Genomic DNA, 24,627 nt, shown 5'->3' with positions numbered 1-24,627 from the left:
GTTTCCACAAGAAGGTGCCACATGCCACGCAACTCGCATAACAATGGACTTATTAAGAGGCGAGTTCGGTGAACATTTTATTTCACATTCGGGACCAGTCAATTGGCAGCCTTAATTGTGCGATTTAACGCCCTTAGACTATTTTTTGTGGGGCTATGTCAAAGCTCATGTCTATACAGACAAGCCCGCTAAAATTCAACAAGATTTGGAAATAGCTACCATATAGACCGATCTCTCGATTTAAGGTTTAGGGCCCAAAAAAGGCGCATTTATTGTCCGACGACGCGGAAAGTTGGGACCGTGAGTTAAGTTAGGCCCTTCGACATCTTCCTTCAACTTGTCACAGATCGGTTCAGATTCGGATAAAGCTGCAATATAGACCGATCTCTCAATTTTTAGTCTTGGCCACATAAAAAGCGCATTTATAATCCGAATCGAATCAAATCGGTTTACATATGAATATAGCTAACAAAAAGACCAATATTTTGTTCTACAAAATTGAATAATGTCCGTGCCGAATTTGGTCCAAATCGGACCCTATTTCGATCTGCTTTGGGGGCATAAATTATGCATTTTTCACCGGATTATGACGAAAGGTGGTTTACATATATACCTCAGGTGGTGTGTAGCCAAAGTTCGACCCGGCCGCACTTAACACCCTTTTACTTGTTTTTACTTCATATGTCTTTTAAACCCGGGCAAAAAATTTTTTGCACCTAACAATATTTGTAACTTTCACACCAAATTGACGAAAAAATGCAGATTTTAAAATCATCTTTGCTCGAAAGGGATCTTTTAGGGATTTTTGTAAAAAAAAATTTGGCAGAATTCAAATGCGAGCAAATTTAGCTTTCGACGACATAAACTGCATTCCCAATGTAGTGTAATGTATCGAAAGGTCAGCTTTGCCCGACTTAAGCTCGTCCTTACTTGTTTTCAGATCTTATCCTTGGCCAACTAGCAAGTTTCGTAAAATTGTTTTACTTTTATTGTAAAAAGACATGATCCGGCCGACAGACGTACAAGGAAAGTGATGAAAATGATTCCGAGATGATCCTTCCTTCGTATCCTTTAGGATTTTACAGGATATTCAGTAGGTTTTAATACCCTGTACCGCACCATCTATATATTGGTTGCCCAAAAAGTAATTGCGGATTTTTTAAAAGAAAGTAAATGCATTTTTAATAAAACTTAGAATGAACTTTAATCAAATATACTTTTTTTACACTTTTTTTCTAAAGCAAGCTAAAAGTAGCAGCTGATAACTGTCAGAAGAAAGAATGCAATTTTTTCACAGCTTGTGACTGTGTACACAAGCTGTGAAAAAATTTGTCAACGCCGATTATATGAAAAATCCGCAATTACTTTTTGGGCAACCCAATAGAATATAAAAAATTAAAACACTTTTTTCTATTTTTCAAATAATTATTTGTTAAAACTGGTGCATTTCAAAAACTTTTACATCTATTCAATTCAATTATTTTGAAAATAATTCATAAATCCTTGAAACAACGTCAACGTATCCTTCGTTTTTAATATGTACGAAAACGTGTGGTCTACATTGAATACCTTTGGTATAACTTTTATTTTTGACACCGGACATGAGATTTTCCTTTTCGTTATACCTGGGAAAGAATAGAATTACAATAGAAACACATTGCTTGCTTAAAGATCAAATCTTAAATTAAAAAACAATATGCCATGCAATACTTATATTAAAGTTGAAATGAAGATAAGCTAGCGCGAAATTCCAGGCTGTTCAGCGTTTTTAAATTACAAATATGTGTGCAGTTTTTGCTTATAAGCTTCGGGCTGAACTCATTGAACACTCATTATGACAGTATGGGATTCAATCGAACGGTATTTGAGAGCAGAAAACGAATTTGATATCCAATTTTGGAGCCAAGTATTTTGGGATACGCCCTAAAGCACCCCCTAAACTGAACTTCATTTCCGTTGGGAATACAGAACGAATTTGATATCTATTTTCAGTAAAAAGTGCCGGTGGCCGCCACAGCCCCAAAACATCCTCCAAACGGCTCATATTTACCGGCCATGGCAATATGGGGATTTGGAAATTCAGCACGAATTTGATATCCATATTTGACTCGAAATGCCTGATGTGCCATCCCTCCCCTAATGAGAACTTTACCACCAGGAACTGAGAAGGGGCAAAAGTTTAAACTCAATGATCCAAACTAGTCCGAACTGCGTCCTGCAGTTCGACTCCTCTTTGGGGACAATTTTTTAAATGACCATGCATGGTATTATACCTCGCAAATGTCGCCCACATTAAGAGGGGTAAATTCTCACACATCAATGAGTGCTTTCCGATTCAAGTTTAAACTCAATGATCCGAACGGCGTCCCGCAGTTCGACACCTCTTTGGGGACAATTTATTAAATGACCATGCATGGTATTTTACCTCGCAAATGTCGCCAACATTAAGAGGGGTTAAACACCGCCTTGTCCTATGTTCTCGCTAGGATTCGAACGCATTCAGCGCCATAGGCTACAATGGCACGAATTCGATATCTGCAAGTGTCCCCACTCTAAAAAGATATTAGAGAGTTAAAGAAGACGCAGCGGAGCGGTTCGGCTAGTTATGAAACAAAGCGAAGAATAATACTGGCAAACACATGCTACTTTGCATGGAGTAAGCAGTTTGGAAACAAGGCCATCTCTTGACAAACGAAGATAACACTATACAAGACACTGATACTACCCGTGTTGTTATATGGTTCTGAGACATGGGTATTTGTAAAAGCGGACGAGGCAGTGTTTGGAGTGTTTGAAGGATTCTTTGTAAAATTTATGGATCAGTTTGCATTGATGGAAAGTATAGGCGTCATGTGAACCGCGAACTGTATGAGCTATATGGCGACGTTAGCATTGTTAAACGTATCCGAATACAACGGCTGCATTGGCAAGGTCCTGTTGTCAGATGTATGAAGGATCTCCAGCAAAGACGTGACAGCCAAAAGCACGGTGGAAAGATCAAGTGTGGAGAGACACCTCGAAACTTGGTGTCAGAAATTATAGAAGTAGCGCAGAAGATCGAGGTGCTTGGAACGTTATTTTACGTTGTCTTTCAAAGCCAATTAAAGTAAAGTGCAGAATATCACAAGATGTTGGGATTTTTAAAGCGAGTTGGATGGTTGATCGGCAGGAATTAGAAGGTACCTTTCTTCTCTTGTTCCTGTGGTATCCCTCTGGACCATAATGTCTGATGGTACATAAACCTAACCTATAGACATGGAACATTAGGTCTTGAACCGACACATCAAAAGATTTTCTATTAGAATTTGGAATTAGACCAAATTAAGTTAGCTTATAGCGTAGAAATGAGTAGTTAGATTATCTTCTAAACTATTCAATAATGTTTAATTATAGACTGAACCAATGTTTGTTTTTTATACCCTTCACCATAGGATGGCGGTTGCCCAAAAAGTAATTGCGGATTTTTTAAAAGAAAGTAAATGCATTTTTAATAAAACTTAGAATGAACTTTAATCAAATATACTTTTTTTACACTTTTTTTCTAAAGCAAGCTAAAAGTAACAGCTGATAACTGACAGAAGAAAGAATGCAATTACAGAGTCACAAGCTGTGAAAAAATTTGCAACGCCGACTATATGAAAAATCCGCAATTACTTTTTGGGCAACCCAATACATTCTTGATCGTCATGACATTTTAAGTCGACCAAACCATGTCCGTCCGCCTTTCGTAGGAGTAGGAGTAAGGCTAGGCGCTTTCGTAGGAGTAAGGCTAGGCGCTTGAAATTTCGCACAAATACTTTTTATTAGTGTAGGTCGGTGGGGTTTGTAAATGGGCTAAATCGGTCCATATTTTGACATAGCTGCCATATAAACCGATTTTGGGTCTTGAGTTATTGAGCATCTAAAGGTCGAAATTATTATGCGACTGAAATTATGCACATGGTGTTTTGGTATCACTTCCAACAACTGTGCTAAATATGGTTCAAATCGATTCATAACATGATATAGCTGCCATATAACCCGACCTTGGGTCTTGACTTCTCCAGCTTTTAGAGGGCGCAATTCTTATCCGATTTGGCTGTAATTTTACATATCATTTGAATGCTTAATGATTTTAATGAATAATAAATGACTTTATTGTTTACACATCAATTCTATTATACGAGTTTACAAATATTGTTCATAAAAGTTTTGAAGAGGTGTTTAGATCGATTATAATTGTTAAATGTTTTTGTTGAAACCTTTAAATAAAATCAATTTTTGGCGGTTTATGATCAGATAAACATAGGGCCGATTGACTGTAAAGAATTTTGGTTGCTCCTGGAATCCAAATATGGAACACGTGAACATCACTTGTACAGCTATAATAAAAAAAATATCAAAAATAGTTTTAATAAACAACTTATTTTGGAACGTCTCATGCACCCAATAGGACTAGCGAAAAGACATATAGGACCCAATACAAGACATGCGTAAAGAACATATCGCAAGTAAAATATTTATGCATAATATAACACGATTTTATTGTAATTACTGAAAACTGCGTTGAAATATTCCAACAAAAATTTTTTTCATAACATAAGAACGTGCTAAGTTCGGCCGGGCCGAATCTTGGGAACCCACCATCATGGATCCTAATGAACTTAGTTCAATGTCACGCGTGTACTTTAAGTACCAAAATTCTGCAAAATCAGGAAAAAAATCAAGCTTCTGGAGGCCATAGAAGACCAATCGGGAGATCCGATCATATGGGAGCTTTATTAGTTTATAGGCCGATTTGGACAATACTTACCAAGGATATTGGAAGTCATGACAAAACATTCCCTGCAAAATTTCTGTCAAATCGGACAATAATTGCTTCCAGGGTCTAGAGATGTCAAATCGCGATATAGTATATGGGATCTAAATCAGGTTATAGACCAATTTAAGCTGTATTTGGATCAGTTTTTGAAAGTCATAAAAAACACTTCGTGTGAAATCTCAGCTAAAACGAATAACACGCGAAATCAATTGACAAAATTGATTTGTGATAGATGGAAGGCATTCAAACAGTGTGTTATATGTTCGATCAATCCGAGGGACAAACGTCGAATCGGATCATTACCTTGTTCAGGTAAAGGTTCGCAGCCGTCTTTTTGTGGCGAGAAACGCACGATCTGAAACTGCACTGAAGCTGAACTTCGGAAAGCTGCAAACAAAATTGTTGGCAACGCCATACTCTTCTGGGATGGCCAATTACGTGAAGAAAGTACTCCCTGTCCTGATGGAGAAGTAGCGCAATGGAAAATCAGTGTCCATTCCATGGAAACAGCCTCAACATCCGCAATTGGGTACCAAAATCCTCCCCCAAGGAACTCATGGTATGACCCAGATTGTCAAAAGCTACTGAAGCCAAGAATGTGATATAAAGGCAAATTTGCAGTCAGTAGCAACGAGCCAGGCGAAAGAGAGGTATCGGGAGCAAAAAAAAGAGGAGAAAAGAAGAGAGGAGAAAAGTCTCCTCCTCTCTCCTCCTCCTCTCCTAAGAAGAACAAGTTCAAACGCATTAAGTTTGTCCGGGACGAACTTTGCATACCCACCACCTCGAGTATGTAAACCCCCTTTCGTCATAATCCGGTGAAAAATGCATTATTTATGCACCCATAGCAGCTATATAAAGAATATTTTTTAGCTATTATCTCTTTATCAACAATTTTGAAACAGGTCGCCCACGTTTCGTGTTTTGTTTCACAGTCAAACATCTTTAATTTAACCATGAATCCTTTTACAAACGAACAACGCGTGCAAACTATTGAATTAGATTATCAAAATGCTCATCGCGGGGTTCTTGCATTTATGGTCAGGCTATTTTGTGACGAAATTTGCCACCAAATTTAAATTGTTAAACATTAAACCACCAACACGTCGAGTGCGAACTGAAGAAAATATTGCAGCTGTATTGATCAGTGTTAATGATGACCATCCATTATCGATTCGTCGCCGTTCGCAGATATTGGGCCTCTGTTACTCAACAACGTGGAAAATTTTGTGGAAGGATTTAGGTGTGAAGCCTTTCAAAATACAGCTGGTGCAATAATTGACGCCGAACCACTTACCGCAACGCAGAATTTTTGGTGAATGGGCTCTTGGAAAGTTAGCCGAAGATCCACTTTTTTATCGAAAAATTGTGTTCAGCGACGAAGCTCATTTTTGGCTCAATGGGTACGTAAATAAGCAGAATTGCCGATTTCGGAGTGAAGATCAGCCAATAGCATTGCAAGAGCTACCAATGCATCCAGAAAAAGTCACAGTTTGGTGCGGTTTATGGACTGGTGGCATCATTGGACCGTACTTCTTCAAACATCATACGAATCGTAACGTAACTGTGAATGGTGAGCGCTATCGTGAGATGATATCTAACTTTTTTGTTTGCCCAAAATGCAAGAGCTTGACTTGAATGACATGTGGTTTCAAAAAGACGGTGCCACATGCCACACAGCACGCGTAACAATGGAGTTATTGAGAGGCGAGTTCGATGAACATTTTATTTCACGTTCGGGACCAGTCAATTGGCAGCCTAGATCGTGCAATTTTTTTTTTTTGTGGGGCCCAAAAACTCGACTCCAGTCGATTCCGCAGCCCTGATACTGACTAGGGGGGCTAGACTGCGTAGCCCTGGTCAAGAATGAGGTCCAAGTAGCTATAACCCGACTGAAAAACAAAAAGGCAGCAGGTGCTGACGGGTTGACCGCTGAACTTTTCAAGACCAGAGGCGACACGCTGATAAGGCATATGCATCAGCTTATCTGCACAATCTGGCTAGAAGAACGCATATTCGATTATTGGAACTATGTCCCGTACACAACAAAGCAGACAATACGAAATTTACCAACAACAGAGGAATAAGCGTGCTGTGTGAAAGTAAAACGTAAGGTCAATGAGATAATTGGTCTATCAATGCGGCTTTAGACATGGTAAATCCATTACAGACCATATATTAAAAAAATGCAAATTTTGCACATGAACATTCCCCTAAGGAACAGGGACAAACTTCTCACATATCAATGAGTGCAGTTCGATTCAAGTTTAAGCTCAATAATAATGGGCTTCCTTTTTATAGCCGATTCCGAAAGGCGCACTGCGGCGACATCTCGTTGGAGAGAAGTTTTACATGGCATAGTACCTCACAAATATTGGCAGCATTAGGATGGTCTGATGGTTTCGCCAGGATTCGAACGCAGGCGTTCGGCGTTATAGGCGGACATGCTAACCTCTGCGCTACGGTGGCCTCCGACCATATATTCACACTGCGCCAAATCCTGGAAGAGACCTGAGAAAGACAAATCAACACCTATCATCTCTTTGTTGACTACAAAGCCGCTTTCGATAACCCTATACGTTTGGTATCCCTACAAAATTAATAAGTTTCTGCAAGATGAAACTTTGTGATACACGTTCCTCAGGACGAATAAGAAAGAATGTCTCCGAACCATTCAATACCAAACGAGATTTCAGACAAGGAGACAGCTTACCGTGTGATCTCTTTAATATGCTGCTGGAGAAGATTAAACGAGATGCAAATGTGAGTAGATATGACACACTACTCACAAGTCAACACATGCTACTCGCCTATGCCGACGATGTCGATACGATGGATCGGTCACCGGAAGTAGTAACTCCAGCCTTTGGAAGAATCGTTGAAAATGGATCTGGCAGTTAATAGAGAAATGACAAAATGGATGGTTTCAACTCCCAAAAAGCCATGCACAACCGAGCAGATAAAGAAAATGGAAAAAGTTGGGAACTAAAACTTTGAGATAGTCAACAACCTCATCTACGTCGGCACCGTTGTTACCGAAATGAATGACACCAGAATAATACTGGCAAGCAGATGTTACTTTGAATTGAGTTAGCTGTTTAGAAACAAAGCCATCTCTCGACAGACGAAGATCACACTATAAAAGGCACTGATACTACCCGTGTTGTTTAATGGTTCCGAGGCATACGTACTTGTAAAAGCTGGCAAGGCAGTGCTTGGAGTGTTTGAGAGAAAGATTCCTCATAAAAAAGCTGACAAGGCAGTGCTTGGAGTGTTTGAGAGAAAGATTATTCATAAAAAAGCTGACGAGGCAGTGCTTGGAGTGTTTGAGAGAAAGATTCTTCATAAAATTAATGGAGAATATAGGCTTCGTATGAATCACCAACTGTATGAGCTGTATGACGACGTTAGCATAGTTAAACGTATCAAAATACAACGGTTGCATTGGATAGGTCATGTTGTCAGAATGAATGAAGAAGCTCCAGCTAAGAAGTCTTTTGAAGGCGATTACGATGGCAAAAGCTAAATGGACAGATTAAGTGCTGGGAGACACCTCGAAACTTGTAGCCAGAGATTATAAAAGGAACCCAAAAGGCGAGGCGCCTGAAACGCTATTCTACATTCAGCTAATGAAACAAATGTACTGTCATAGCTAATTAAAGTAAAGTAAGTAAAATCAAAATCCAGCTACTATCAATAGCACCTCCACAAAATGTTTACTCTAAAATTTATTTTTCAATAAAACTTATTTCTAATTTTATCAGCTAATATATAAAAATTCGTAAAAGAGGCTAATATATTACACAAACAATAAACATATTAATATGTGCATACATATCTTAAAATACAAAATTATTATTTTTACTGTTTAAGAGTTATCCCAAATTTCTTCCAAAGAACCACGAGACTCTGTTTGAACTTCTGATGGCATATACAAATGGGTGGTTAGCATTGAAGCGTTTCTTTTTTATTCTCAGGAAACCCACAGCACTTACTCCAAAACCTAGAAAATTAAATTATTAACACTCGTACATGATTAATGGTAGTTTAATTTACCCTTTAATGTGTACCACACGATAAAAAAAAACAATTCACAATAACACATTTTCGAATGATAAAATATATGAAGATGTCTGCCAAAATTATGATTGATGAGGATCTAGCAGTTGCATGCAGTTGGAAAAGGCTCCCATAGGATGGGAGTTTACTAATCAATTTATGACAAATTTTAAAAACGTTTTTATACCCTCCACCATAGGATGGGGGTATACAATTTTCGTCGTTCTGTTTGTAACTCCTCGAAATATTCGACTAAGACCCCATAAAGTATATACATTCTTGTTCGTCATGATATTTTAAGTCGATTTAGCCATGTCCGTACGTCTGTCCATCCGTCTGTTCGTCCGTTCGTCCGTCGGTCTGTCGAAAGCGTGCTAACTTTCGAAGGAGTGAAGCTAGCCGCTTGAAATTTTGCACAAATTCTTCTTGTTTGTATAGTCGGTTGGGATTGTAAATCGGCTATATCGGTCCATGTTTTGGTATCGCTTCCATATAAACCGATCTCGGGTCTTGACTTCTTGAGCCACTAGAGTGCACAATTCTTATCCGATCTGGCTGAAGTTTTGCACGAGGTGATTTATTATGACTTCCAATAACAGTGCTGAGTATGGTTGAAATCGGTCCCTAACCTGATATAACTGCCATATAAACCGATCTTGGGTCTTGACTTCTCGAGCCTCTAGAGGGCGCAATTCCTATCCGATTGGAATGAAATTTTGCACGACGTGTTTTGTTATGACTTCCAAGAACTGTGTTGAGTATGGTTGAAATCGGTCCCCAACCTCATATAGCCGTCATATAAACCGATCTCGGGTCTTGACTTCTTGAGCCACTAGAGGGCGCAGTTCTTATCCGATTTGACTGAAATCTCGCATGAGGTGTTTTGTTATGACTTCCAACAACTGTGTTGAGTATGGTTGAAATCAGTCCATAACCTGATACAGCTGCCATATAAACCGATCTCGGGTCTTGACTTCTAGAGCCAATAGAGAGCGCAATTCTCATCCGATTTGGCTGAAATCTCGCATGAGGTGTTTTGTTGTGACTTCCAATAACTGTACTAAGTATGGCGCGAATCGGTACATAACCTGATAAAGCTGCCACATAAGCCGATCTGGGATCATGACTTCTTGAGCCTCTAGAGGGCGCATTTCTCCTCCGATTTGACTGAAATTTTGCTCACAGTGTTTTGGTATCACTTCCAACAGCTGTGTGTAGTATGATTCAAATCGGTTCATAACCTGATACAGCTGCCATATAAACCGATCTGGGGTCTTGACTTCTTGAGTCACTAGAGCGCGCAATTCTTATCCGATTTGGCTGTAATCTCGCATGAGGTGTTTTGTTGTGACTTCCAATAACTGTGCTAAGTATGGCGCAAATCGGTACATAACCTGATAAAGCTGCCACATAAGCCGATCTGGGATCTTGACTTCTTGAGCCTCTAGAGGGCGCAATTCAAATCCGATTTGACTGAAATTTTGCACGTGGCGTTCTGGTATCACTTTCAAGTATGATTCAAGTCGGTTCGTAATCAGGTATAGCTGTCATATAAACCGATCTTGAGCTTTGACTTCTTGAGCTTCTAGAGGGCGCAATTCTTATCCGATTTGACTGAAATTTTGCACGTGTTGGTTTGGTATCACCTCCAACAACTTCGCTAAGTATGATTCAAGTCGGTCCATGATTTGATATAGCTGCCACATAAGCCGATCTGGGATCTTGACTTATTTAACCTCTAGAGAGCGCAATTCTCCTCCGATTTGACTGAAATTTTGCTCGCATTGTTTTGCTATCACTTCCAACAGCTGTGTGTAGTATGATTCAAATCGGTTTATAACCTGATATAGCTGCCATATAAACCGATCTTGGATCTTGACTTCTTGAACCTCTAGAGAGCGCAATTCTCATCCGATTTGGCTGAAATCGCGCATGAGGTGTTTTGTTATGATTTCCAATAACTGTGCTGAGTATGGCGCAAATCGGCAAATAACCTGATATAGCTGCCATATAAACCCATCTGGGATCTTGACTTCTTGAGCCTCTAGAGGGCGCAATTCTCATCCGATTTGGAGGAAATTTTGTACAATTGCTTCTCTCGTGACCTTCAACATACGTGTCTAATATGGTCTGAATCGATCAATAGCTTGATACAGCTCCCATATAAACCGATCTTCCGATTTTGCTTCTTGAGCCCCTACAAGGCGCAACTCTTTTCCGAATGAACTGAAATATTACACAATGACTTCTACAATGTTCAGCATTCATTTATGGTCCGAATCGGACTACAGCTTGATATAGCTCCAATAGCAAAGCAGTTCTTATTGATTATTCTTTGTTTGCCTTAAAAGAGATACTACGCATAGAACTCGACGAATGCGATCCATGGTGGATGGTATATAAGATTCGGGCCGGTCGAACTTAGCACGCTCTTACTTGTTTTTAGGTAACTTTTTAATTTTGGAGCGCTCAAAAAGCCGATTACTGGCTTAGGTATATGTCCATGGCATGGAGCGGATTAATATCCGCACCATCTTTTCAACCTAATCTAACCTAACTTTACCAATTTTTGAATATTTGAATATTTTTGAACTTTTTACCATATGAAAACAGCAGAAATTGTTAAGTTGGAATTTACCACAGAGATAACTACCAAACCAATGGGTTTGCCCAACTTATTTATTTGTTGGCAAGCGTGGGTCATTTTTTTTATTTATAAAATCTCCATTTGGTTTTAAATCAAAATGTTTTCAGAAATTTGGTTGAAAGGTTAACCGGACTGGTACCCCGTGCCTTCATCAGCGGTATTCTTCGACGAATTACCCACGCAATCATCAATGTTATTAGCTTAGGCAAAGTCCCTTAATGAGAATACACTTTGCTCATAACCTTTTTAGCAAAAAATTTCTGCTGTCCCATTTTCAGCAAACTTTCTGCTATTACAGCAAATATTTGTGCTGTTATTAGTAACAAAAGTCTCTGATTGTAGGTGTTGGAGAGAAATTTATGAATAACAATTGTCAAAAAACCCTGTGATTACCTAGATAAATGAAAACAAGAGTTTTTCAAATGAATAACTTTTTATTCCAAAATTTTGCAAAATTCCAATTTAGATTAAAAATTTTTAACTTTGCCAGCAAAAAGACGAATATGTTTATCATCGCTTTTCAAAATGTAATAAAATGGATGATCTACAATAAATTTTTTAGGGGGCGTAGGTGGATGAGGTGAAATCATACAACATTCCACCATCATCATAGCTGTAAGAATTAGAGATAGAAAAAAAGGCAAATTGATTTTGTTTTTAGTTTATGGCACATTAAACTTAAATACATACAAATACTAGCATATAAGAAAAGTAGGAGAGCATGTTTGTACACGAGTAAGGACAAAAAGATTACTTTTCAATAGAAATTAAACAATGAAAGCGATAGGTATAACAGAAAATACACTCAGAGAGATTTTTTAGTAAAAACTGTAACAACAAATAGTCTGTTGATTCTACATTTAAGTATTTTTGTAAGGATTTCAAATAACAGCAGACAAAATAATTGGATCTGTTCTCGACTAGCCACAATTTACTGCTACAAATGTCAGTGAAATAGGTTCAAGACCGTAAATCACGAGATCGATGTGTATGGCAGTTATATCCAAGTATGGCCCTATCTTCGCTATGTTCGTGGAGGATATGTGGGGGTTTAACATAACTCACTGTACCAAATTTGAACAAAATCGGGTAATAATGAACTCAGTTATGACAGAAAAACCTTCAACCGGGAGATCGGTCTCTATGGGGGATATACCCAAAAATTTTCCGATCATAAACCATAGGCGGTCGTCAAAGAGCAGAACACAGTTCACTGTGTCAAATTTCAGCGAAATCGGGCAATAAAGGCTATTTTTATACCCACCACCATAGGAGGGAGGTATACGCACTCAAACTAAGTGCTACGTAAGCATCCCTTAATGAGTGGAGTTGGGGGATTGGCCTTCGTGATGCACCATTCTGTGAAGTATACACTCATCTGGTCTGCGCCTGGCGCTAGTAGCCCATACATGGAATGTATGGGGATAACAGTCATATCCGGTACTGCCGAGATAGAGATATACAATGTAAGCATACCGCCGGTTGATTGTTGTGGCCCAGTTAATTGCCCCTCATTAATGGAGTGCCGTCTGGCCATAATTGCCTGGTTCTAGGAAACTTTAAAGCGCATCACGTTTCATGTCATTCTCTCCTAGATAACGACCAGCGGGACATAGCTTGGCAGAGCAGATTGAAGGCTCCATGTTTTGCATGATGAATGTCACCGTCATTCCATTGCATCCCCTGATCTCCCAAATGGCTTATTTTAGCCTTCACTTCTATGGGATTAGACCACCTCCCCATAATATTCACTATCGATCGACCACCCGACTTCATAACCGCTGTGCGCCGGACATTCATCAATCAGAAGAAGTTTCAGAGAGTACACCAATCGCCGCTTCAATGAGCTAGGTGACACTCGCCTCAAATGTTCTTTAATGCCCAGAAGAAATTCCGAGACATCATTAAAGCAGTAGTCGCTCGCTTTATATCAACCGGTCGAATACCACATGTGCTGCAATGGTACTCGCAGCTGAGCGTGATGAGATTTGTTACACGGACCCCACTAACCCCGGGATCAGCAAGCTGAATCTGGAAATAAACAGAATTTGTGGCTGGAACACCGGTTTAGGCTAGCTGTTGTCTATTCTTAAGTCACATTTTGAACCACGCAAAAAGGCATAGCAGGAACGCAGTCACTTTCGGCGATGTAGGTTAGGTTAGGTTGAAACCAGTAAGGATAGGCAAAAGTAGAGCGGTGTCGACTATGTAATACCCTATACCTATCCTATAAATACAAAGTGGGAACTATATATAATTCTGAACCAATTTTGATGGGCCTCGGCGGATGTTTTCCGATGGGTTGTTAAAATCCCCGCAACAAATCCCCTGCAAAGCCAACATGTTCAAGATGCAATAAATGCGCTTGCAGTGGCTCTAGGAGTGAAAATCGGGCGATATGTATATGACAGCTATATCTAAATCTGAACCGATTTCAATGAAATTCACCAGTAATGTCGAGAGACATAAGAAAATCCTGTCCTTTCTTTCAAATTTTGAGAGAATTGGTTAACAAATGGCCATTTTATTGCAGTAATATTCCATATCGAAAGAATATGTATATGGGAGCTTTATCCAAATCTGAACCGATTTCGGGGAAGTTTCTCAGATACTGTGACAGTCGTCGAGGAACGCGTTGTACGAAGTTTTGGGAAGATTGGTCAATAAATGCGCTTGCAGTGGCTGTAGGTGTGAAAATCGGGCGATATATATATATGAAAGCTATATCTAAATCTGAACCGATTTTCGTGAAAGTCACCAGTAATGCCGAGAGTCATAAAAAAGTCCTTTCTGTCAAATTTTGAGAGAATCGGTTAACAAATGGCCATTTTATTGCAGTAATATTCCAAATCGGAAGAATATATATATGGGAGCTTTATCCAAATCTGAAACGATTTCGGGCAAGTTTCTCAGATACTGTGACAGTCATCGAGGAACGCGTTGTACGAAGTTTTGGAAAGATTGGTCAATACATGCGCTTGCATTCGTTCTAGGAGTTAAAATCGGGCAATATGTATATGAGAGCTATATCTAAATCTGAACCGATTTCAGTGAAATTCACCAGTAATGTCGAGAGTCATAAAAAGTCCTTTCTGCCAAATTTCGAGAGAATCGGTTAACAAATGACCATTTTATTGCAGTATTATTCCAAATCGGACGAACATATATATGGGAGCTATATCCAAATCTGAACCGATTTTTTCCAATTTCAATAGGCTTTGTCTCTATGCCAAAAAATATGCCTTTACAAAATTTGAAGACGATCGGATGAAAACTGCGACCTGTAGTTTGTACACAAATTAACATGGACAGACGGACAGACAGACGGACAGACAGACAGAACGACAGACAGACAGACAGCCAGACGAACAGACAGACAGACAGACGGACAGACAGACATAACTAAATCGAATCAGAAAGGGATTCTGAGTCGATCGGTACACTTATCCATGAGTCTATCTCTCTTCCTTCTGGGTGTTACAAACAAATTCACTAAGTTCTAATACCCTGTACCACAGTAGTGGTGTAGGGTATAAAAAGGGTGCATGTAAATTACGTGGTGACATACCTATAAGCATTACAAAAACCATAGACTTACTTTTTATCTCAGACATAACCCTTTCCGTTTAACCCATCGAACTGATTTGTTCCACTGCGACGGACCTCATGCCACTGGTCAACTGCCAACCTTCGAGATTCGACAGAACTAGAAGAAGAGCAGTACCATTTATCCGCCAAAGTTCGACTCCATGGGAAAGAGTCACTCTAGGCCACTTCACCGAATAATAGTACGCTCTTTGACACTTTTGTTTTCCACCATCCGAAACCCGCTTGGTAGACTTTACAGTTCTTCTGTGAAGTTGCCTGAAATCAGTTTCACTTAGACCATTTTTATTCATTGTGATACCATAGTAGCGACAGCTTGAACCCTCTGGATGTTTTTATACCCTCCACCATAGGATGGGTGTTATTCTGTTTGTAACAACTCGAAATATGCATCTAAGACCCCATAACGTATATATATTCTTGATCGTCGTGACATTTTATGTCGAACTAGCCCTGTCCGTCCGTCTGTCTGTCGGAAGCATGCTATCTTCCGAAGGAGTAAAGCTAGCCGCTTGAAATTTTGCACAAATACTTTTTATTAGTGTAGGTCGGTTGGGATTGTAAATGGGCCAAATCGGTCCATATTTTGGTATAGCTGCCACATAAACCGATCTTAGGTCTTGACTTCTTGAGCATCTAGAGGGCGCAATTCTCGCCCGATTTGACTGAAATTTTGCACGTGGTTTTTTGGTATCACTTTCAACAACTGTGCTAGGTATGGTTCAAATCGATCCGTAACCTGATATAGCTGCCATATAAACCGATCTGGGATCTTGACTTCTTGAGCCTCTAGAAGGCGCAATTCTTATCCGATTTAACTCAAATTATGCACGTGGTGTTTTGGTATTACTTCCAACAACTGCGCTAAGCATGATTCAAATCGGTTCATAATCTGATATAGCTGCCATATAAACCCATCTGGGATCTTGACTTTTTGAGCCTCTAGAGGGCGCAATTCTCATCCGATTTGGCTGAAATTTTGTATAACGGCTTCTCTCATGACCTTCAATATGTCTAATATGGTCTGAATCGATCTATAGCTTGTTACAGCTCCCATATAAACCTATCTCCCGATTTTGCTTCTTGAGCCCCTACAAGGCGCAATACTTATCCGAATGAACTGAAATATTAAACAATGACTTCTACAATGTTCAGCATTCATTTATGGTCCGAATCGGACTATAACTTGATATAGCTCCAATAGCATAACAGTTCTTATTCAATATTCTTTGTTTGCCTAAAAAGAGATACCGCGTATAGAACTCGACAAATACGATCCATGGTTGATGGTATATAAGATTCGACCCGGCCGAACTTAGCACGCTCTTACTTGTTTATTAATTAATATTATGAAAGAGCTACATTTTCTCACAAATATTGGACAATTGTGTTATAGGCGATACAGTATATTTTTCCAATAAATTTAGATAACTTTTATTTCCAAATTGTATGAGATATTCATTTACAATTTTTCTACATTTCCGATGAAAAGAGAAATATTTTGTTTTCTACTATACAGCATGTAATGAAATGGATGGTCAGCAATAAATTCTTTAGGTGGCATAGGAGGGAAGATTTCCATCATGCAACATTGCAGCATCACCATGGCTATAAAAATTGGACAAAGAAGAAAGATTTGAAAAAAACTATGATTTTTATTTGTTTACATTTTTATTGTGTGGGGTTAACAGTGAAGGGAACAAAAGGTGTTAATAAGGGAAAAAAGGTAAGATTGACAAGAAATAAGTAAAAGCACGTTAAGATCGGTTGGACCTAATTGTATAAATCCACCACCATGGATCGCATGTGACAAGTTCTTTGAATAACTTTTTCAAATATGTAGGAGCTTTACGATATCAAGTTATTGAACAATATGGACCGTACTTGCTGTTAGAAGTCATAGAGAAATGTCTTAACTAAATTTCCCATAAACATTCAATTAAGGAACAGGGGCTACTTTTCCCATACCAATGAGTGCAGTCCGATTTAAGTCAATGCCGAGTCCGAACGGCGTGCCGCATAGTGATACCACTTGGTAGAGAAGTTTTGAAATGGCAGAATACCTCAGAAATGTAGCCAGCATTAGTAAGGGGATAACCACCGCTGAAAATTTTTCTGATATCTGAATATCAGAAAATTTTTTAGCTGTGGTTATCCTAGATTTGAACCCAAGCGTTCGGCGTCATAGACGGGCATGTTAACCTCTGCACCATGGTCGCCTCCCAAAGAAAAATATCATCTCCAAATTGAAGAATAATTGCGCCCTCCAGGTGCTCATTAAGTCAAATTGGAAGATCGGCTCAAATGGCAGCTATATCAATCAGGTTATGAACCGATTTAGACCATACTTAGCACAGATGTTGGAAGTCAAAACAAAACGCCACAAGGGAAATTTCAGATATATCGAATAAGAATTGCGGCCTCTAGAAGCTCAAGAAGTCTAATCGGGAGATCGGTTTATTTGGCAGCTGTATAAGGTTATGCACCGATTTAAGCCCTAGTTAGCACAATTGTTGGAAGTGATACCAAAATCACATGTGCAAAATTTCGGCCGAATCGGATAAGAATTCCGTCCTCTAGAAGCTCAAGAAGTCTAATCGGGAGATCGGTGTATGTAATTGGCAGAGGTATCCAAATATCAGCCGATCTTAACAGTATAGAACACGCATGTCGGAAAGCCATCGTGCCAAATTTCCACGAAATCCGGCAATAAATGGGCGTTTCCAAGGTCCAAGACCTTAATCTGTTTATATCACAGCTGTAGGTAAATATACACTGAGCTAGGTATACATTTGAACACGGGTGTGGAATAGGCTAACACAGCTTGCAGTGCCAAATTTCAGTGAAATCGGGTAGTAATCGCAACTCACTTCCCAAATTTCGGCGACATCGGACAATAAATGCGCTTTTTATGGCCCCAAAACCTAAAACCGAGAGATCGGTCTATATGGCAGCTATATCCAAATCTGATCCGAGATCTGTTTATATCACAGCTGTAGGTAAATATACACTGAGCTAGGTATACATTTGAACACGGGTGTGGAATAGGCTAACACAGCTTGCAGTGCCAAATTTCAGTGAAATCGGGTAGTAATCGCAACTCACTTCCCAAATTTCGGCGACATCGGACAATAAATGCGCTTTTTATGGCCCCAAAACCTAAAACCGAGAGATCGGTCTATATGGCAGCTATATCCAAATCTGATCCGATCAGAGCCAAATTGAAGAAAGATGGACCGATCTCAGCCAAATTGAAGAAGGATGTCGAAGGGCCTTAGACAACTCACTGTACCAAATTTCAGCGAAATCGGATAATAAATGTGGCTTTTATGGGCCTAAGACCCTAAATCGGAGGATCGTTCTATATGGCAGCTATATCCAAAGCTGGACGAATCTGTGACAAATTGGCGAAGGATGTCGAAGGGCCTAACACAACTCATTGTTCCAAATTTCAGCGAAATCGGATAATAAGTGTGGCTTTTATGGGCCTAAGACCCCAAATCGGAGGATCGGTCTATATGACAGCTATATCCAAATTTGGACCGATCCGAGCCAAATTAACGAAGGATGTCGAAGGGTCTAACACAACTCATTGTTCCAAATTTCAGCGAAATCGGATAATAAGTGTGGCTTTTATGGGTCTAAGACCCCAAATCGGAGGATCGGTCTATATGGCAGCTATATCCAAATCTAGACCGATCTGGGCCAAATTGACGAAGGATGTCAAAGGGCCTAACACAACTCACTGTCCCGTATTTCAGCAAAATCGGATAATAAATGTGGCTTTTATAAGAGGTCTAAGACCCTAAATCGTTGGATCGGTCTATATGGGGGCTATATCAAGATATAGTCCGATATAGCCCATCTTCGAACTTAACCTGCTTATAGACAAAAAAAGAATCTGTGCAAAGTTTCAGCTCAATATCTCTATTTTTAAAGACTGTAGCGTGATTTCAACAGACAGACGGACGGACATGTCTAGATCGTCTTAGATTTTTACTTTATAAGTTCGGAAATGGATGTTTCAATGTGTTGTAAACGGAATGACAAAAAGAATATACCCCTATCCTTCGGTGGTGGGTATAAAAACGTGTATTTATAAATGACCACCGCGTTATGTATTTATATTGGGTTGCCCACAAAGTAATTGCGGATTTTTCATATAGTCGGCGTTGACAAATTGTTTTACAGCTTGTGACTCTGTAATTGCATTCTTTTTTCTGTCAGTTATCAGCTGTTACTTTTAGCTTGCTTTAGAAAAAAAGTGTAAAAAAGTATATTTGATTAAAGTTCACTCTAAGTTTTATTAAAAATGCATTTACTTTCTTTAAAAAAACCCGCAATTACTTTTTGGGCAACCCAATATATGACCACCGCAGGCCATCGTAGCGCAATCCTGGCGGGAACATCAAAAAAATTTTCAGCGGTGGTAAAAACTGCTCCACAAAGAGGTGTCACAATGCGACACGCCGTTCATACTCGGCTGTAAAAAGGAGGATTAGCTTTAATCTGGCCTGCAGATTCACTTAGATGTTTTCGTCCATTATGACACCACAGGAACAGGAGAAGGCGGACGGCTCATAGTTACTACTGGTGAAACATCCTAATGCTAATTTGCTAATTTTGCCCATGAACATTCCATTAAGGAACAGGGGAAAACTTCTCACAAATCAATGAATGCTGTCAGATTTAATTTTAAGCTCAATGATAAGGGAACTCCTTTTTATAGTCGAGTCTGAACGGCATGCCGCAGAGCGACACCTCTTTGGAGAGAAGTTTTTACATGGCAAAGTACCTCACAAATGTCGCCAGCATTATTGGGGAGGGATAACTACCGATGAAACATTTTTTGATGTTCCTGCCAGGATTCAAACCCAGGCGTTCAGCGTCATAGGAGGACATGCTAACCTCTGCGCTACGGTGGCCTCCACATTCTTGCTAAACTAATATAAGTTCTTTGCTATGCTATTCATTGAATTTCAATGATCTCCAGCTGGGATATAAATTGGAAAATTCACGAAAAATTTGTTTTAAACATTTAAAATGTCCTCCAAAATTCTACCAGAGAAAGAAAAACAAAACGGCACAATGTCTTTATAGTCTTTTATTTAAAAAGTTACAACAATTATTAATGAACTACGAGGACTTTATATGTCCACTAAACAAGACTACATTGTCACTGGTACTTAGCATATAGTGAAATGGATGATCAGCAACAAATGTCAGAGGAAGCTCTAGGTGGAAAACAGCGCATTTAGTGACCACATCTATTGCTGTATAAAGAAATTAGAACACAATTAGACAAGATTTTCTTCAAACTACAAAAAAAAAAACAAAATAGCGAAGCAATGGAATATCATGTCTTCAACCATTTGAAATTTACAAAAAAGAAATTTATATAAAATATATAAAAGCTTTAAACATAGGTCTGAACAGGGCTTATTGAAATCTAGTTGTAAACTGTCGAGGTTAAAACAAATGCTACATTAAATGGAAAAGTAAACAGGTAAGATCGTACTAAATTCGACCGGGCCGAATCTTGGAAAGCCACCACCATGGATAAAATTTCAGCCAAATCGGACAAAAATTGCTGCTTCCAGGGGCTCAAGAATTCAAATCGGGAAATCGGTTCATATCGGATTTACATCAGGTTAAAGACCGATTTGGACCATGCTTGACACAGTTGTTGAAAGATATAAACCAACACTACATCCAAAATTTCAGTCAAATCGGACAAATATTGCGGCTTTCAGGGGCTCAAGAAGGCAAATCGGGAAATAGGCTTAAATGGGAGCTATACCTAAATATGAACCGTTATGGCCCACTTACAATCACCAACGACCTACATCAATACAAGGTATCTGTGCAAAATTTTAAGCGGCTAGCTATTCGCGTTCAACCGCTATAGTGATTTCGACGGACGGACATGGCTAGAACGACCTTATGGAGTCGAAGATCAATACGATCGAGGTGTTACAAACGGAATGAATAGATTAGTATACCTCCATCCTTTGGTGGTGGGTATAATAATTAAGGGTTCTGTGAGCAGCACAGAATTCCAGCTATAGATCTCTGCGGGGTTACTTTTCGGACTTCGAGCTTACAACAAGCCGATTACTGGCAGAGATGTATGACCATTAGACTATCCCATTCTTTTTGCAATAGTGAAACTCCATTCTTAAACCCACCACCATAGGAAAGCTTAGCTGAAAGCTACCAGGCCCGTCCACAGGTTGCGGATGGTGAAAAGCTTCGTTTTTATGTCGAGTAGCTGTAAATGCGGCCGCGGGCAGTCAGCGATTTTCGAGAGGAGAGTCTCAGTGAGGAGTCAGGTGGCACTGGTTCTTAATTAAATACTGAGTGCCAATGATACTCCAGATGACAAGGCGAGTTATTGGCGCCTTCAAATAACCAATGGCCAACATCAGCGTCTGTTTCCAGGTAAGGGGCGGCTGGAGACGAGCGTCGGATCTTGGGGCATGCGGCTCCCGGCAAGGAGGGATACATGTGCAATCCCACAAATTCCATGAGGTTGGGACGCTTGGTCAGTAATCCGCCACCGGCAAGCTATGAGAACTACTATGAGAAACAAAGGAATAGTAAAAACGGACCCCCCAACGTTGACGACCCACGCAAACGAAAAAAAGACCATGATTTGCAGATCTGCACCTGGAATGTCCGCACTCTTTATAGAGAAGGTTTAGTATACGTGCTGGCGGATGTATTAGAGAAGTACAAGACAGATATTACCGCCTTACAGGAAATGCGATGAACTTGGAATGGCGTCACTACAACACCAAACGGTGACGAACTATACTACAGCAGCCATAACACGAGGCATGAATTTGGCTGTGGATTTGTGGTTAGTCGGAGACTGAAACACCTTGTCTCCAACTTTACTCCGGTGGATGAGAGGCCAGCCACAATTTGCATAAAATCCAAATTCTTCAACATTAGCCTTATTTGTGCTCATGCCGCGACGGAAGACAAAGACGAGCACACCAAGGATATTTTTTACGAACGCCTAGAGACTTTATGACCGCTGCCCCGCCCATGATATTAAAATCATTCTGGGAGATTTTAATGCGAAGATAGGGAAAGAAGACATTTTTGGTCCAACAGTCGGAAAGTTTAGCCTCCACGAGATAACGTCCAGCAATGGGTTGAGGCTGATAGATTTCGCCGCAGCAAAAACATGGTAGTTACTAGCACCAGATTTCAACATAAAAATATTCACAAAGCCAAATGGCTGCCACCCGATCAAAACATGAGAAACCAAATTGATCACGTTGTGATAGATGGATGGTTTTCATCCAGCATGTTAGATGTACGATCGATCCGTGGAGCGAATATTGATTCGGATCACCACTACTTTGCAGCAAAGGTTTGCACCCGTTTGAACATGGCTAGGAAAGTACGATCTGACACTGCACGGAAGCTGGACATTGAAAGGCTGCAAACACTACAAATGGCAGCGGCATACTCCACTCGACTGACCCAACTGCTTCATAAAAGCACCCCTTTTCCGATGATATAATGGCGCAGTGGCAAACTATTGCCCACTCCATGGAAAATGCTGCGAAATCCGTACTTGGGTACCGGAAGCCTCCTCCAAGAAACCCAAGTACGCGGCATGTAGAGCAACCCTGCAATCAGTAGCAATGCGCCAGATGAAGGAGTCGTATCGGGAGAAAAGGAGAGAGGAGAAACGCCTACTCCGCAGATAAAAAAAGGGAATGGAATGTCGTGAGTGTGAGCGAATTGAGACGTACAGGAGTCAGAATGAAGTCCGGAAAATCTACCAAAGAATTAAACATCAAACCGATGGCTTTGGTGCAGGCACATCCTCCTGCAGAGACAAAGAAGGAAATCTAGTAACTGACACAGATAACACGCTGAGGATATGGAAAGAACATTTTACCCGACTGCTGTGTTCGACGTTGGCGGCGAAGGGGATACCCCAGAACCAATCCCTGATGATGGTATAGAATGTTTACCTCCTAGTCAGATTGAGGTCCAAGTAGCAGTGAACCGACTAAAGAACAACAAGGCAGCAGGAGCCGACGGGTTACCCGCTGAACTATTTAAGATCGCAGGCGACACGCTGATAAGTCATATGCATCAGCTTATCTGCGCAATCTGACTAGAAGAACGCATACCCGACGATTGGAACCTCAGCATACTATGTCCCGTACACAAGAAAGGAGACAAGACGGAATGTACCAACTACAGAGGATACTCTTGAGCGTACTGTGTGAAAGATTAAAACCTAAAGTCAATGAGATAATTGGGTCTTATCAATGCGGCTTTACACCTGGCAAATTCACACTGCGCCAAATCCTGGAAAAGACCCGAGAAGGACAAATCAACACTTACCATCACTTTGTTGACCACAAAGCCGCCTTCGATACTCCTTTACATTCAAAGGAATTTCAAGCCATGTCTGAGTTTGTTTGTTTTTCTGAGTTTGCAAAATTAATAAGACCCTGCAGGATGACGCTTGCTGATACGCCTTGCTCAGTTAGAATAGGAAAGAATCTCTCCGAACCATTTAATACCAAACGAGGTTTCAGACAAGGAGACAGCCTATCGTGTGATCTCTTTAATATCCTGCTGGAGAAGATTATACGAGATGCAGATGTGAATATATATGGCACACTACTCTCAAAACAACACAGGCTACTCGTCTATGCCGAGGAGATGGGGATAAGACGAAATGGATGGTTTCAACTCCCTAGACGCTTTGTACAACCGATCAGCTAAAAAAAATTGAGAAAATTGAGAACCACAACTTTGAGACAGTCAGCAACTTTATCTACCTCGGCACCGCCGTAACCGAAACGACTGACACCAGTTTTGGGATAAAGCGAAGAATAATACTGGCAAACAGATACTACTTTGGACTTAGTAAGCAGTTTAGAAACAAGGCCACCTCTCAACAGACGAAGATTACACTATACAAGACACTGATACTTCCCGTGCTGTTATATGGTTCTGAAGCATGGGTACTTGTGAAAGCATATGAGGCAGTGCTTGGAGTATTTGAGAGAAAGATTCTTCGTAAAATATATGGACCAGTTTGCGTTAATGAAGAGTATAGGCGACGTAAGAAACACGAGCTGTATGACGACGATAGCATGTTACACGTATCAAAATACAATGGCTGCGTTGGCTAGGACTTGTTGTCAGAATGGATGAAGAAGCTCCAGCAAAGAAGTCTTTTGAAGGCTTCCCGCAAACCGGGGAGACCACAAGCCCAATGGAAAGATCAAGTGGTAGGAGACACCCTGAAACTTGGTGTCAGAGATTTTAGAAAGAGCGGAGAAGATCGATGCGCTTGGAACGCTATTCTACGTTCGGCTAGTGGAACATATGTTCTGTCATAGCCAATTAAAGTAAAGTAAAGTAAATAAGAAAAAAGCGCATTTATTTTATCGGTTTCTTTGAAACTCGCAACAGTGAGTTGAAATGGGCCCCTCCATATCCAAACCGCTCACATTTGCTGCCGGATTTCGCA

The 24,627-nt window shown here is 40.1% G+C and overlaps 1 protein-coding gene across 10 annotated transcripts in view; it reads right to left on the bottom strand.

The window, feature by feature from the left end:
- Positions 1 to 24,627, bottom strand: part of LOC106085163 (antichymotrypsin-2) — a 112,238-nt gene that overhangs the window by 5,671 nt on the left and 81,940 nt on the right. Inside the window, exon 4 of one of the 10 annotated variants that reach the window (XM_059369551.1) lies at positions 1,448 to 1,625. The exons of 2 other annotated variants lie outside the window; for them this stretch is intronic. In XM_059369551.1, coding sequence (XP_059225534.1) covers positions 1,474 to 1,625 — 152 coding nt within the window. In that variant the 3' untranslated portion in view covers positions 1,448 to 1,473. Of the gene's footprint in view, positions 1 to 1,447; positions 1,626 to 4,206; positions 4,362 to 8,513; positions 8,802 to 11,918; positions 12,118 to 16,517; positions 16,719 to 20,196; positions 20,384 to 24,627 lie in introns of those variants that run through there. 7 more of the 10 variants (XM_013249241.2, XM_013249247.2, XM_013249238.2 and 4 more) reach the window with 7 other exon arrangements.

This window comes from Stomoxys calcitrans, chromosome 5 (assembly GCF_963082655.1).
Source record: "Stomoxys calcitrans chromosome 5, idStoCalc2.1, whole genome shotgun sequence".
Taxonomy (NCBI): Eukaryota; Metazoa; Arthropoda; class Insecta; order Diptera; family Muscidae; genus Stomoxys; species Stomoxys calcitrans.
This window is presented reverse-complemented; position numbering and strand designations above follow the sequence as displayed.